Below are 17,202 nucleotides of genomic sequence, written 5' to 3' on the forward strand. Positions count from 1 at the left end.
ACGCTCTCACTGCTGAGGCTTAGCCACCAGGCTTTCCCACACTCACACAGCGAGCTGGGAGCTGGGCTGATGTCACACTCCTGCATGCCACCCACACACTCCATACCTCCACCCTCTCGTGACTTCCAGTGTTTAGAGAAACACCTTGTGACCTGAAGGCTTCTAGTCTGAAATCCAGAGGAAAATAGGTGTAGACAATCAAAAAATCTCTAAACATCCACTGTCGGGTACACTTAAAGCTGAGGTGGGCAGTTTTGTTTTGAAATAACTGGACAAAAATCCCTTTAAAACTTTGAGCATATTGTAATTCATGTGGTCTGAGAGAAAACTACACTTATGCACCTCCTCTTCGATTTTTAAGCTTTAGAAAATTTAACTTGTGACAGTAGACTTTGGCCAATCACAGGTCATTTCAGAGAGAGGGCATTTATTGGCTGTATAAATGCAGATGCACATGCATGTACTTTCAGTGAAAGCTTGATTCAATGGCAGAGGACCCTGCACAAAAAGTTGCTATTCCAACATTTGCAACACATTTCTACTGAAGGATGAGCTAATCAAGAGTCTAAAGGATAGTCTGACAGTATATTAGAGAGGAATTACTGCCACACAGTCGTATGCCTCTGTGTACCAGTCAAGTGGACGCTTCACACACCGTTCCCCGGCAGCACAGAAGATCTCTACAATCAGCTCAGTTTACAGATTAGTGACATTGAGCAATAGCCAGAAAAGTGTTTTTGCAGAACATTATGATGTCACAGTTGACCTGTGACCTCTTAGATATAAAATGTCACAACTTCATCTTTATATCCTTGTGTTAAATTTGAGTAAATCAGTTCTTGACTTATGGCCAAAAACATGTTGTATGAGGTTACCTTGACCTTCGACTATCAATTTATCAAGTTGATGTTCATGCCAGATTTGAGGAACTTCCCCAAGGCGTTCTTCAGATATTTCACACACAAATCAGACAGATGCAAGGTCACAGTGACCTTGACCTTTTCACACTAATGTCTAATCAGCTCATTGTTGAGTCAGAGTGAATGTTTGTGTCGAAGTTGATTAAATTCTCTTAAGGCGTTCTTGACATATCACTTTCACAAGAATTAGACGCATACAAGGTCACAGTGGCCTTGACCTTTGACCACTTAAATCTAATCAGCTTATTGTTGAGTCAGTGTGAAAGTCAAAGAAATTCCTTCAAGGTCTTCTTGAGATATCACTTTCAAGATAATACGACCTTTGCCCACCAAAATCTGATCAGTTCATCCATGAGTCCAAAACATGAGTGTGCCAAATTTGAAGGAAATCATAGACAGTAGTCTTGAGATATTGTGTTCAAGAGAATGGATGGACAAACGACCAGACAACTGGATGACCTCAAAACAAAATACTTCCAGCCTATTGCGATTCCCGGTGTGGAGGGAAAATAAAACAAGTCAATATTGGCAAAGTTCTTTGCACATCACTTGATGTCCCAGTTCCACCCACAGATGAAGACCATAAGATGAAAGCTCCAAAGAAAGTAAGTAGACCTTAAGTTGATATTATGTTGTGTACTGAGAAAAGTTTTCAAAAGCGGAACAACAAAGTCACAGTGTTTCTGTATATTTTATTCATCCAGTAACTGGTTTAAAGCAAGCCGTGAACACAAACTGAAAAGATTTGCAAACAAGCTGAAGGAACAAATACAGGAAGTGACCTAAAGGCCACATCACCACAATAAGATGCCCTCTGTCACAGTATGCTCGGTCACTGCTAACAGGAGCACTTACATGGGGGACTTCATCAAATCCTCAAAACCTCTCAGTATCAAATATCACTTCAAAAATATACTCTAATATAATAGTTTTAGTTAGAATATAAAACAACCCTCTACATTTATATATTTATATATATATGAGTGTCTGTGTGTGTGTGTGTGTGTGTGTGTGTGTGTGTGTGTGTGTGTGTGTGTGTGTGTTTGTGTGTCTACTACTACTGCACGGCACGCCATCCATGTTCAAATTAGCAGACCAAATGCTACCACCCAGACTGGAGAAATTAAAGGGTATGAAGGGAAAACGCTAATATTTTTTAACATGGGTGTTATCCTCCTCTACCAGAGTGATACTGGCTGCTTCCATACCTGTCTAGCTCTGTGGAGGGAGGTCTGGCTACTCAAGCGTTCACAGAAAGTTGTTGGTTGGAACTCCCTGTAGCTGTTTTGGTAAACTGCGGAGCAAACCACGTCCTCCACCTGCTCCCCTTTCCCCACTTCAAACACAATGTTAGCATGAACAATAGTCACAGTGCTGAAAAGTCAAAGAGTAACACCCAGGTTGGAAAATACTGCAAGTTCCCTTTAAGGCAATCAGCTGATACAGTGTGTGTGCAGCTTTGACTGTGACTGTTTTGGAAGCGTGCACTTTAGATTATACATGAGAGTATTTCTCTGCTCTGTGTCTGAGCTCTTTCTTTTTGCAATATATTCACCCACTCCGTCTTTACACTGTGAATCAGAAACACAAGCTAGCTCGTGAGTGAACTCTCCGTACACGGGCGCAGTCCTCAGTCGGCTGTGGTTCCTGAGTCTTTCAGAGCTCTGTCTTTTCATCGCTCACGGCGCCGCCGGCAGCTCCACCCTCTGCCGCCGAGCCGGAGGTTGAGGAAGAGGCGGCGGCGTCTTTGGGCTGGAAACCCAGCGAGGCTGAGTTAATGCAGTAGCGTTTACCTGTGGGTTTTGGTCCGTCATCAAACAGGTGTCCCAGGTGAGCTCCACACTGAAACATAAAGGGAAAGATTGGTTTGCAGCTATTTTGGAATTTAATGCTGCGTTCATGTGATGTCAGAAGATTGTAGTTTCTGAGTTGGGAAGTCATTCTTCTGATTTCCTGCAGCCTCACCAGCCTCCCCGCCGGCTCGGCTACTGGAATCCCCCTTCCCTACATTCCCATTCTTCCCCACCAACAACCATTAAACCCATTATTCATCCATTCACTCTGTCTGTGTGTTCGCTCCTGGGTCCTCCCCTTTCTTCCGGTTCTCAGACCGTAACAATATGTATACATAATAGTGGCTTGAAACACAGCTGCGACATCACTGGTCGTGCAGATTTTGTATCGGTGTTCCACAGTATCAGGAATGTGTACTTGCCCTTGTTTAACTGGCCGACACATTGAGTTGCTCGATGTCGTGTTGTGGTAAAAGTTGAACTAGCTTCAGGTTTTTCGGAAGCTGAAATCAGTGCAGCTGATTCTTCTTTCTAATGTTGGTCTAAACACAGTGATATGGCCTGTGACTCCATTTCCTGCAAAATGTGTTCTGTTATAGGTCACAACATTTATCTGACTGGACATTTTTCTTGTTATTCTTACTGTGTCTATTTTTGTTTCAAGTATTATTTTATGTGATTGATTTTGTCATATTTCATGTGCTGTGTGAAAGCAGGTGCATCTGATGTTGTTCTCACAGTGACTCTGTGCTAAAGGAGTGAACAGCAGATGCTGTCAGGGTGAACACAGTGTTCACAGTGTACCTGGCTGCATGTGGTCTCCACTCGGTGCATCCCATAGGAGAAATCATCCGCCACAGAGACGGCTTCCTCCTTCACAAGTTCATAGAAGGACGGCCAACCTGAACACATGACGGTATCATGTTAGGAAGGTGTTAGCACACGGGTAGAGAGACATACAGAGGACAAGAAGTAGCTGTTGGCTTTGGAGACTCAATTAAACCTGTTGACTGATGTCCACCACTTTGGTGGGAATATTTCAACAGTTACAGGATGGATAGCCATAAAATTTGGTACAGATATTCATGGTGCCCTGAGGATGAATCCTAAGAACCTTAGTGGTCATCTGACCTTTTCTCTAGCACCATCATCAAGTCCAACTCTCAGTTTGTCCTGCGCTTTGATTCATGACATGCAAAACTAACCACTTTCTCATTATCATTAGAAAGACATAGAACTGCATTTTGTGATGTTTCCAGTTAGATGCTCATCCTTACTTTCACTTTTTTAGCAGGACTGTGGCGTAACACAGACACTGTTGGAGCTAAATCAAGCAGAGTCTGGAAACATGGTCTGCAGTGCCCCCTGCTGACTGATTCTTACATGGAACTGGTCCATGGTCACATCACAACTGTGCAACCTGACAGCTCATGAGGAGGTGTGTGGTGAATACACCTGGCTGTATTCCAAGAACTATCATAACCTTGAAGAGTATCCACTTACAATATATGCCTTTGAAAAGGTAAACACATCTCTGTCATATTTTTTGTGCATTTGTTTGTTTGTTTTTGGGAAATAGTCAGTATAAATTTATAACAGGAAAGATCTTGTGGATGAAATATATGAAATGGAGAAGATTAATATCAGAATTGGGAAAAGAATACATATATTTTAAAAAAGGTGGAGAAATGCATTGAAAAAATATCAAAGAACTTTTTCTTTTTTCTTCTCCAATTGTCTCACCTGCTGTTATCCTGTAACATGAAATGACTCTTTTTATCAGCCTATGAATTTTTAACAATTTATGAACTCTTCATGTTAATTTGTTTATTTATTTTTATTATTTTTTCTTCTTTGTCTTTATTTTAACATAAACTATATATATATATATATATATTATTTGTTTGTTAAGCATTTTTTGTATGTTACTGGTTTTGTTCATTTCACTTAAAAATAATCATTTAAAAAAGAAAAAATATTGTATACAGATATGCTATGGTGATTGTTAGGTATAAGCATGTTGATATTTCTCATTGTCAAGTCTCCATTTAATCATGCGACAAAACAATATTTGCTCGATAGCCACTGGACAGCTCATGTGGTTTGTAGTATAAACCAAAGCACAGTCCAGCACATTCACAACAAACTGACTACAAGATCTGAAGAACATATTGTTCTCTGCAAAACAAAAAAAGGTAAATGTTTTTAGTTACTGTCATTTACACTGCAGACCAGCCGGGCACACATCTGATGGAGCTGTCAGAACTCTCCTTAAAAAAAGAGAATCACAGCAGTTTGAAATGATTTTGCAGTCGCGACTGTGGCGACTTTTATGTGCAGTGTTAATCTAAATGAAACATGGCCACACAGATTGGTGCAGAGAAGCCACTGCCTGCAAAAGAGGCAACGACTCCACATGATACAGCCTCTCAAGTCTGCTGCAAGTCATGGATCCATTCATGCTGTAACTACAACGGGCTGCACACTTGTGTTCACACTGACTTGTGTGGATGTGTAGATGGACCAACTACTGACTGACTCTGTTAAACTGATGGCGAGTATAACCAAAAAGAAAAAAAAAGTTTTGTTGTATGTGCATAATGTCCAAAATTGAAGGTCAATGATTGGGAAACATCAGAATTTATGGACAACACATAAAAAAAAAAAGAATGTCAGGCTTTAAAAAATGCTTGTGACAAACTGGCCAACATGTTACAGATGTTCAACTTACCCGATCCTGAGTCAAATTTAGTTTTTGAGCTATAAATGAAAATAAAAAAAATCAATTAGAAAAGGTATTTTTATTCCATGTTTCAAAAACATACTGCCTTATCTTTCTTACATGACTCATTTATGTTAATTAGGGATGACAACAATTTATCGATGATCAATTAAGAATTTAATTAAATGTGTGAAATGTAATCAATTCATCAACGCTGTCAAAGTATATGCAATATGCTACTGTAAACTCTGGTTGATGGATATTTGGTGTTGTTTGAAATAAGCAAAGTTTTTATGGTGTTTTCGTATGATGATTAATAAATTAATCAATCGTGAATTTTACCAATAATGCATTGAGGAGAATGCTCAAGATATGCAACTCTAGTTGTAATATAATGACTCCCATCTCCTGGCAAAAGTTCTGGTTTTCAATTCAAGACATCACATAATCAGGATTTACAGTCTTTCACGCACGCACACACACACACACACACACACACACACACACACACACACACACACACACAGTACCGGCTCTTACCTGAACAGCTGGGACCCGCAGACAACACAAGTATAGGTCCCCTCATCTTTGTGATCTGTGAAGCCTCCGGTGAAGGCACTGTGGAGAAGTCAAACTGAATGACTCAAAATGATAAAAAAAAATATGAGTGTTTAAGTGTTGTGTTTCCATGACATGTTCCTGACAGCACATTCTTTTATGGCTTTGACGTGTGGGAATCTGACAGGGGAACAACAGCCATTGAAAAAAAAAGATGATGTTCAAGAGGACCTTTTGTATTAACCCTTTAAAACCTGGATCGTCTAAGCATATTGGTTTGACTTCTTTTAATAGCTTGTTTAACTTAACTTAGCAAGAAATGCCTCACAAATTGCAATACATTCGTAAATGTGACAATAAATTACCTTAATTCATTTTAAAAAAGAGGGGAGGATCGTTAGAAAAGGATCCATAAATAGGGAAAAAAAATATATATTTATTATTTATTAATTCTATATTCAAAAATTATGTTACAGAAAATTATAATAAAATAAATATTATAAATACATGTTTATTTTCTCTTTTTTTTCCACTTTTTAGGTCTTTTTTTTTGTTTTTGACTTTTTATTAGGATTTTCAATTAATTTTTTTTTACTTTTGTGTCTTGTTGAGTGGCTTGTTGCATTCTTCCCATGTATTTGAAAGACATCAAACCAAACTGCACAGGTTTCAAAGAGTTAAATTGTGCACAAGGATTCAGTTAACTTGCTACTTTAACAGGCACGGCAGAAAATGTCACTACCTCTCAGTTCCTCTCTCCTGGGTCACGTGGTACTGCATGGGCGTGAGGCGTTCCCTCAGCTCCTCCTGACTGAAGCTCACTGGCCATGTCTTCTTAGTCCTACGTGCTCCTGGTGGAAAGAAGCAATGAGGACAAAAAAAATATATTAATTATACATGTCTTCTGATGGCTCCAGGAAATAAGAATGAGCATTACACTATCCTTTACGTCAAACTAACAACAAAACTGCAAAATCTTCCTCCATGTTAACATTATCTAACATCATGCCAGCTCTTCAGGATAAGTCGCTCAGGTTTTTTTGTTAAATGCATTTCTAGGTCATTTTTCTGACACAATAAACAGATCTTGAGGTAATTCCACAACTCCAGCATGAATGTTGAACATCCTACTCCAACACTTTTTCTCCTCAGACATGAACCATCACTGCTTCATCATGCAGACTCTAACTGTGCAAGTAAAACTGGTGCTCACTGTGCAAGGCTAAACAATAAACACACAAAAGAACCTCAGCACAATCAATCCTTTAAACATTAAGTGTAAAGTTAAACAAAACCACAACAATCGGTGCATGCAAGCTGCGGGGAAGCAAAGCGTGATTATTCTGTTAGCACTTGTGTGACAGCGGCATGTGAGTACTCAGATGCACAGATGCTGAACTCAGAGGAGATTTTAAAAGGTCCCCCATTCAATCTTTTTGACCACCTATGGCACTAATGCATCTCAGTCCAGCACGTCAAGAGTGCGTGGGTGGTGATACAGAAGGGCCCGAGCTGAGGAAAACAAACATCTGAATTTTTGTAACGTTTGTAACTGTAGGCTTGTGTACTCCTTCAGTCTTGAATATCTAGAACCTCTAATACGTCTTACAAGTCAAGTATTTGTTTGCATGCAGGCACAAATGTTAATGATTACAAATACTGGCCCCCGTCATTTTTGTGCCCAGATGCTCCAAAAGCAAGGTTTTCTCAAAACATTTGCTGAAATCCCAGAACGGGTCTTTTTTAAATTTTATTCCATGTTCCAGAACTCAGGTACCCCTTTTCCACCGACATGGAACCTGTTCCATTCATAGACTTTATATAAAGATGGACAACATGACAGTTCCTCCAAAGTGTAACTTTTTTAATCTGGATCGCCCCCTGGTGTCTGACTGCCATGTAGGTCATAAAGCCCGCCCCTCCATGTTAATGAATAGGCCAAACTGAAAACTCATGCCAAATAAATGTTTCCCAGAGATGGTTTCTGTCACTGAAGGTAGTTTTCATCACCCTGATGTTTGTTCAAGGAATATTTTTTCTAAGTTCTGTTTTAATTAATTATACAATACAAAAAAGGGGATTTTTCCACTATGATTGAGAGCTGTGACAGCTAATCTCCCACACCACGGATCTCATTATTGCATTAAATGTGCAAAAAATTAATAATCAAAACCACTAATATAGTGTGTGTTTTCACTTAACTGTAGGCATACAATTATGGAAGAAAATGCTTTCTGAATGAAGTGAAAAACAATACACTGTGTTTCTATGCATTTGCTTTTTATCTGCATTTTATTAGCATGTATGGCCAAATGAAAAACATATTTTGAAAAGGAGTAGTATTTAGCCTCTTGCTTTCAATAGGTGAATGAAATCACAGATAACAAAGAGGTGTATTACACCTAAGTGTTGTCCGGCAGAGAGCAGCATAGACCTACAAAGCTGGAAATAATGAGCTAGTGTGGAGGCTGTAATAGAAATAAAGCTGCTAATGTTTTGAACATCCATCACCATGCTTTTTGGAATGTTATCACCAGAGAAGAAGTCTCAGAACATCACTGAGTGGAAACACAGTCATCTCACAACTGTGTTTTGATCAGTATATCGAAGTACCACTTCAGTTTTGCACAAATCTGTAATGTAAACATGCTCCGTTACAGAATTCCTGTCTCTCATAGCTGCCATCAGCTTGTGTCAGCTTCGACAAGCTTGTTCCACTGATCCACCCAAAGCTGTGATAGGACAGTTGAATATTTCTTCATTTGGGAATGTCAAAAAAGAAAACACTCCTCTGTACCATCTTATGAAAACTAACAACAGCTCATGTCTCTAGTATTGGCAGGTCTGTGCTGCTCTCTGCTGGACAACACTGAAGTGTAATACACCTCTTAATTTTCTGGGCTTTGATCTCATTTTAATGTGGCATGGAAAATACACGTCAAAATGACAAACAATAAATTCAAACACAACAAAAAAACCTACCTTGGGAGATATGTTTTTCATTCGATTTTTACACAAAATGCATACAAATTAGACCCCAAAAAATATATCTAATCAGATAATGAGAAAACAAGAGTCAGACTGAGCATTCAGAGCTAAATCTGCAGCACCTGAATTTTTTTTTTGGAAAATGCATATCACTATAAAATATAGAGGTGCAATAACCGTGTTAAGATTTGGTCCAATCTGGGAGCTCTCAAGCATCGTTCACTGCGCATTATTTGATGGGTCTTCTCTGAGAGGGCCGATCAAATGTGGGAGAAGAACTAAAAGCAGCTCACGTCATTGTGAACACACGGAGACCGGGACAGTAAAGACATGCTGACACACCAGCCAGGTGTTAAGGCTTTAGAGAGGCAGAGCACAGCAGGCACACAGCACCCAGTCAGTGGACCTGAGGGAAGACTGCAGGACCTCAGAGCTACAGGCTGGCTCTTGGTTATTAGATGCAGCAGATTGAAGCCCGACATGGCTGCTGGAGAGAGGTGCTCCACCCGCCAGTAGGACCAAACACCTCTCAGTGGGGCTACAGCCAACGACTAGGCTGGATGAAGGGGAGCAGACAGAGGGAGAAACAACACAGGTCACCAAACTCAACAGCATTAAGACAGGAGGTGGAATAAAAGCGCCCGTCATCAGGATCTGTTTCAGGATTCCCGCTGTTAATGCAGAGTCTGAAGGACATCGGTTAACAGAAATGAAGAACATGGACACACACTTAGAAAAAAAAAATGAATATTTTATCATGCAAGGAGGTCTAATTCCATTGTTACAATCCACATATTCTGTGGAGTTTAAGGCTTTTTAGCTGGTGATGGCTACAAATTTAACTCACCATGAAAATTTTAATATTTAACCCTTTGAAACCTGGATCAACAGTAGTTTTTGATGCTGCATTCGGGCATCTTTCATAAGCTATTACTACTCTAAAATATGGGGAAAAGGCATTCACCAACTTGGCAAGAAATGTATCACAAATTGTGGTGACAAGAAAATTATTTTTAAAAAATTATCTAAAAATTAGAAAATTATGCAAAAAAGGGGAAATGTCCAGAAAATACATGCGAAATATATGTAAAAATAAAATTATATATATATTCTTTTTTACCACGTTAATTTTTAAAAAAATTTTGGCTAGTTTTTAAGCCATTTCTCGTTAAGCTGCCTTCTCCCCGTGTTTTTAAAAAAAATCAAACCAGTTTGCCAAGGTTCCAAAGGGCTATTTTTTCTGAGATTATAATGAAAAGACCTTTTTAGTCAGAAAGTAAAATCCAAATTCCTAATACATACAGAAAAAAATCAACCAAACGATCAATACCAACACAGATTTTTTTTTTTGAGTAACATGTTTGAATCATCTGTTCATATTGCAATTTTTGCCCTTGACTTCAGTTCCAACAAAAAAACCCATCAAATTGTGCATATAAAGATCTGAAGATGCAAAATCATTGTGGCTTTAAACATCTGATCTCCATACAGATATTTTCTATTTTCTATATTCTATTAGGAAAGAAAACTGTCAAAAACTGAAATCACAGTTTTGAGACAACAGAACCACCCTTTGATGATACTGATAATAATACATATTATTCATTATAACATAGATTTTAGAATGTCACACATTTCAACATAATGCCAAATATACACCATGAACAGAGAACTACATACTGTCTTTATAGATGTATTCAACTGCAATTACTGAAGCACACACACACACACACACACACACACACACACACACACACGGCTCCTTAAGATAACACCCTGACCAAGGGTCTCTAGATGTCATTATTTGATGATGGATTTGATGATTTGATTGCAGTTTGTGTGATTTTATAGTTGTGGAAATGAATGACTGGTATATATGTGTGTAAAACCTTAGCTTTTTGCAGCTTACCCAAGTGTGTTGTGGAGACTTAAAGGGCTAGTTCTCACGTTTTATGAGGTACTCATCCATAGTGAATTATAACAGTAGTTGGCAGTGTGAAGGGTAAGCACCTGAAACCCATAACACATGCTAACATCTGGCTTTTTAATGCAATGAGAAAGTATACTACTGGCATTCACACCCAGGTCAAATGAACTCTGCAGTCGTCACAGGTATTTTTTCGCCTCCAGCTCTGATTGGCAGTGTACACAGCTCTGCTCTACTAGCAATGGGAAGGCAGTCTATAGCTGATTTTCGTGGATTTACCCGTGTTTGAAAAACCTGCATGTTCATGCAAATTTTGGTGGAAAAGGGGTATTAGCTGCCTAAAATGTGAATGTTTTTACCACTTTACCTTGCCCTCAGACTGCAATTTTCATCAGGAAACTGAAGCTAATACATTGCTCTCTTCAAGCTAGACTCTATTGAGAAAAAAAATAATTTAACATAGTTGAACACAGCAGCTGCTGGTCTAATGCTGCCTCCATCAGTTAGTTTGTTTGTGTTAAGCATTTAAAAGAGTTAGTTCAGATTCACCAAAGTCACACAAACACAAACGAATTCACTGTTGGAAGCAGCAGTCGACCATCAGCTCCTGTGTTCAGTGAGCTAAATTTACCGTTTCTCTCAATGGAATTTGGTGGCTTTGACGAGAGCAGCGATGGGGAAGTGAAGCTGTAAACAGCTTTCCTGCTGGAACGGGCTGTCTGATGGGAAGGTAAAGTGATGAGGGTACTCTAAATATAAAATACACTTAAACTGACATTGATTTTTTTAGGTGGGACTTTTTTTAGGTGGCTAAATTTATTTTATTGCTGGCCCCGTCCACAGCAGTACATTGCTTAGCTTCTGTGCTGGCACTCCTGCCATTTCTCCAAACTAAGGACGTGCTGACTGACATTTGCTGTATGCTTCTGAATAAGTACCTCAAACCACCCCATGTTGAAACATCAGAACTATCCCTTTAAAAGGTTTACCTTACGTCTTTGATTGAACTTAAAAAAATTAAAAAATATTTGCATATCTATACATCTCAGAGACTGCACTGAGGATTTGCTCAGATAAAATGCCCAACTGCTAAAAATGCATGTTTGCTCTTGTGTAATATGTATTTTAGAGCATTTCTGCAACTAAAAATTAAATATCACAGACAAGTGTAAAAATCTGCAGCACACAGAGGCAAAGAGACTGAGAGGACAAGAGAGTGAAAAGACAGAAAGAGAGACAGACAACAGTCACACCGAGACGTGCTAACACCAAAGCTAACAGTTACTCTACCTAGCAGAGCGGCAGGCAGTGTACGGTGGCAGACAGAGCTGCTGCTGCCTTGTCCGACGGCACAACGCAGGGAAACGATAAGCCCACGTCTGAGGAGGACAGCCATGAGACACACAGTCACACTGAAGAGAGAGACAGCGAGAAAGAAAGAGACAGACAGAGAGAGAGAAGTTATTTATTGACTGCTCATTTGCTGATATTTCTGAACATACTGAGCCACATCTGCCCATTATTGTAAATACATAGTTATTTCCTTTAAGCACACAACGACTCATTAAATGACAACCAACAAACAAACCTATTTATGCCAATTAAATCAATATTTTCAGTCCCTGTGAACAGTCTGATTATCTCTATATTTAATCTCTGGATTTGTGGCAGCCTGAGAAAACACTTTTGCATTCACAAAATAATGACACATATTCAAAGTGTGTAAAGCAGCTGCGGAGCAGACAGAAAACCTCACTGACTGATGACGGCCAAAATTCAAGAGAAAAACCTCCCTCTGAGAGAGCTGCTTCGTGAGAAGCGTCTCCACCAGAATGGCCTTATATAGCCGTGTTTCCAGCAGACTAATATTAACGTGCAGGAAAACAGATTTCTGCAGAAAGATGGAGAACAGCACTGAGGGCCCTGACACACCAAGATGACTTTAAAGAAAGCAGAGACAGCAGATCCTGGCTGTTCACACACTTTGTATTGCCTTAAGCCACTATTCTGATAAACAATTTATCACTATCCTTTTTTGTTGTATTTTGACACCATAAGTTTTCTAAATATAGGCCTTTCATGGTAATGGTAAAACAGAGAAAAAAAATAAAATGACAGATCATTTAGGATTATAATGCTTGTAATATGCTGGTATACCAACATATCACCACCTTAGGGTGCATTCTGAGCAGTTTTCAGACACCGAGCTTCAGAGTTTCAATTCCAAATAGCAAAGATGACATTTATTTTTTTTGTTTTGTTTTCTGAATAAAACATCTAAAAAATGCATGGAACTTGAAAAAAAAATCTCATGTAATGTTGAAATATTTCACAGAATATGAATATATGAATAACTCAATTTTGACAAAAATGTGAGATAAAAGCCTTATAATGCTATGGTGACAATATATCAATTTGTGACTGTGGAATTAGTAGTATTACAAGTACTACTATTATTTCCATGCATATTTACCATTACATTACTTTGAAAACGTCTTAGAAATAGCTCAAAAGACAAAAGTCATAGATAGAATTTCTCTCCCCAAATATACAGTGGACTAACATAAAAGATATGGTATTAACCACAGTGACTATTCATCATTTTTTTATGTAATAAAACAATACTAATTTATTATCTCAGCATCACTACTTTGATCATAAAAAGACTATTCAATCGTTTGGTAAAATATGGTTTCAGACAGTAAAAAAATATACTTAAAAAAATGATGGATAACAGTAATTCTATCATTTAACAACAACAAATGATCAGAAGTTCTTTCATACCTTAGCAAATAGTTAACTTTGATTACATTAGCTTAGCTTCACTACCTTTACCATGGAAAGCCAAATTAACCATTTGGTAGAGTACGTTTTTATAAAATTACATACTTGACATACTTGACACATACTTGATTTTTATTTTTTGTATACAGTTACATAGATCTGCTCAGTTAGAATTAATGGTTGAGTAGGACGTTAAAGGGTTTAAGGAATTTATGAGGAAAAATACCCAATCTTTGGATTTGGGTTGATTGCTCTTCTCTGTTTTAAAGCATAGAAAGCTGAATATCTGAACTTGAGAATAATCGATAGGACAACCCATCATTGATTAGATATCTATCTGTTATGGATATCTACATTGCAGGCAAATTAATTGGACTTACTAATAGTACCTTCACAGTCACCTTCATCCTCTGAGGGAGGAAACTAAACGATATTTCAGATTTTTTGTTCTCTCCATTCAGCGCTCTGTGCAGTGCTATGCTATTCTGCTGCCCATAGCTGTGCAGGAGAATGAGGTCAGCCAAACAGCTCCATACCAAACAATGACAAGATACGCTGCTGCTGACAGGAGCACAACAACCAAAGCCAGGTGGACGCACACTGCTGTGGTGTTTTATCACTGAACTACATTCACAATCAACACTTGGTTCAACAGTCATCAGCTAATCTGAGGTGTTAAATACTAAATTCAAAGTTTCACAGGTGAAAGGAAAGACTTGAAAGGTTTGTCCTTCTGTGGGTGCTGAAATTATTACACAGCTTTAGACAACTTTTTTCAGGAAGGTATGAAATATTACATACTGCCCAAGCCTAGTGCCCCAAGAGCAGAAAACAATAATAAATGCTAAGTCATTAGGCCAAGCAGTGCTAACAAAACGTTATCAAATCGGTAGTATGCCATTATTATTGTTTCATTCAAAATTTCATTATCTTTTCCAAAATGTTCTGTTTAACATGTCCACACAGACAAAAAGTAACCAGAGTTTGATAAATCCTCACCTTCAAGGTTTTTTTTTAAGATCTCAGTTTTAGTGACTGAAAACTCTGTTTGCATGTAGACAACACATAAAACTGTTTGAGAGAGCTAAAAACTTTTTTGCATTTGCATCTGTCCAGAGTAGTATTTTTCCAAATAAAAGCTGTACCACGTGCACACAGCATAACACACACATACATTTCCAGCTCCTAAACACACTCATTTTAACTGTGTTGTGGAGGAGTCGGAGCAAAGCTGCTCTGACAGCCACTGCCACTAGATGTCAGTTAGGTGTTGCATGAAAAAGAGAGAAATGTATAAATCTTTCAAGTGAATATAGGAAGTGTAACTCGATGCAATTACTGTCTTTACCACAGAACATAAATTGCATTAAGAAACCCATTACATACTGACAGCTAAATTTTCTGAACGCACCTGCCTGATTACTCGCCCTAAATACATTCCTTTTCCTAGGATGGCGAGGGCATAACCCGCCCTACTCTCATCACGATTGGTTAATACTCGTTGCCTTTGTTAGTTTGATTGGCTAGCTTTAAACAGAACGATTGAAGAATGTCACGATAAGCCAATCAGAATCAGAGTACAGCAGAGTAGGGCGGGTCATGCCGTCACCATCACGGGAAAAAATAATTTGCATTTCGGACAGAAGACTAGTCTGTTCAGTTTAGTCTACTTTACATTACTTTCTGTATGTCAAAGTTACAGTCCGTTACATTGTAATGCACTACATTATACAGCGTTGTAGCACACTGCCGCCTGTGTGCATCTATTTGTGCTTGCTAACACGACACTTAAAATAACTGCGGTTACATGTACAAGTACATAATTATCGTATTGTTTTGACTCTACATCCATGTCTCCATTTTGACAGCTTGTCAGTCAAAAATATTATTTCTAATTCGTTCAAATTTTATTGCTCCGAGTTGCTATATTCCCCAACATCCAGAAAACTCTACAAACAGGTCTGTTCGAGCACTCAAATTCGCCCCGTCACGGTTTATGCTAACTGACCCTTTAAAACACTAAGTTAGTCCACGAAATATTAAAGACGGTGTCTTACCCTACAGTCTGTGGTCTTACCTGAGAAACACAGCAGCAGCAGCAGCAGAAAGGGGACGCGTACAGAGAAGCTTTGTATCGCCAGGGTTTATCCTCCTCTGTCACCGAGGCACAGAAAATGGACCTGAAGTCTTGACGAGCTAGCAGGCTAACACGCTCCGTCCCGTTCACCAACAGGCTGAACCGAGTGTGTGTGTGTGTGTGTGTGTGTGTGTACGGGTGGAACAACAAAGTGCCTCCTGCACATCTCCAATTATGGCCAAGACCCCAGCCTCGTCACACAGCATGATGCAACCGGACTACAAACCGCACAGCTAACTCACGGTCATATTTTGAAGTGTCTGTAACGTCATTTTCAACTCGACCAAAGCGTCTAAAACAAAAAAAATTCAGGACACTTGACTGACTGATGGAGCTAACGGAACTAAATGAACACAGTGCACAGGGACACAGCTAGCTAATGAAATTAGCAATAAATTGAAGGGGCGATATGTTGACACAGGGGCGTATGTTTCGTTTCAACACTGTGGGGCTAGTGAATAAACTATATTTTCATCATAATGAAGAAATCAGTAGATTCTGAACATTGTTGTCATTGGAGAAAAGGGAGTTAGGAAGATATCTAGAGAAAACGTCTGAAGAAAAAACTATAATTAACATACATACATTTTTTTAAATTATGGGATTTTTTAAAAACTTATTTGTCAGTTAACTGTCTTGTACTTTTTAAGTTATTTCTTGCTTATTTTTTTGTCTTTTGTCTTTCTTGCTTGTGTTGGTGGGACTCAAAACATGGCAAAAGGGCAATGATCAACTTGGTAAGAAATGTTCCAGAATTTGCAGGTTCTTAATAGATTTCGCAATTTAAAAAAAAAAAAAAAAAGCTGGGGGGAAAGTTATAATAATTGCATATTTAATTTGTGTTGTAAAATTATTACAATTGTTAAACATTTTCACACTTTTATACCTGGGTAACAACTGTCATGGCATTGTACGGGCAGTTTCTGCCTCAAGATAGTGTAACTGTGACATCAAGACAACACAGCTTGTTTTCAAGGTATCTGCATATGGATTGAGAGTATTTTAAAGTAAATTGAGAGTTTTGATACTTTCTCAGAAATTATATATTACTTATACCTGCATTATAATAAAACTAGAATTACCATGTTGCGGTTGTATAACTCCGTGCACCAGTCAAGTTGCTCTTACTGTTCACTCTTACATACATCTTACCCCCACCAGCACAGAAGATCTCAACAATCATCACAGTTTCAAGATTAGTGTCACCATCCAGTATCTGACCAAAGTCCCCCCTTCTGTTCCTGAGATAGGACTCTGAGTACTGGACAGAATTTCTTTTTTCAGAACATTTTTTTCAGAAGTTGATATAAAACATTACTTGATTATTTTTTCCTATTGGACATTTCTGTGAAAGTCTTTCATAATTAGCCAGT

General features: G+C 38.5%; 1 protein-coding gene across 3 annotated transcripts; it reads right to left on the bottom strand.

Annotated features, from left to right (window-relative positions):
• Positions 1-1,592: 1,592 nt before the first annotated feature.
• msrb3 (methionine sulfoxide reductase B3) lies at positions 1,593-15,955 on the bottom strand. 3 transcript variants are annotated; one of them, XM_042511503.1, is made up of 7 exons: positions 15,770-15,955; positions 9,388-9,537; positions 6,736-6,844; positions 5,976-6,053; positions 5,445-5,473; positions 3,518-3,615; positions 1,593-2,762 (listed from the first exon to the last, which is right to left on the bottom strand). In XM_042511503.1, the coding sequence occupies exons 2-7, from the start codon at positions 9,461-9,463 to the stop codon at positions 2,577-2,579; spliced, it is 576 nt and encodes a 191-aa protein (XP_042367437.1). In that variant the 5' UTR covers positions 9,464-9,537; positions 15,770-15,955; the 3' UTR covers positions 1,593-2,576. The 3 variants fall into 3 exon arrangements, with proteins under 3 accessions (XP_042367437.1, XP_042367436.1, XP_042367438.1); XM_042511502.1 differs by lacking the exon at positions 9,388-9,537 and adding an exon at positions 12,199-12,320 and having other exon boundaries at positions 15,770-15,954; XM_042511504.1 differs by lacking the exon at positions 15,770-15,955 and adding an exon at positions 12,199-12,287.
• Positions 15,956-17,202: the final 1,247 nt, after the last annotated feature.

This window comes from Plectropomus leopardus, chromosome 22 (assembly GCF_008729295.1).
Source record: "Plectropomus leopardus isolate mb chromosome 22, YSFRI_Pleo_2.0, whole genome shotgun sequence".
Classification (NCBI taxonomy): domain Eukaryota; kingdom Metazoa; phylum Chordata; class Actinopteri; order Perciformes; family Serranidae; genus Plectropomus; species Plectropomus leopardus.

Bases quoted from the DNA above. Each gene is read 5' to 3' on its own strand.
- msrb3 (XM_042511502.1), bottom strand. From the start codon at position 12,304: ATGGCTGTCCTCCTCAGACGTGGGCTTATCGTTTCCCTGCGTTGTGCC. The intron at 6,054-6,735 runs GTAGTGACATTT...ACTTCTCCACAG, and splicing joins CAGGAGAGAGGAACTGAGAG to TGCCTTCACCGGAGGCTTCA. The intron at 5,474-5,975 runs GTAAGAGCCGGT...TTTCATTTATAG, and splicing joins TGCGGGTCCCAGCTGTTCAG to CTCAAAAACTAAATTTGACT.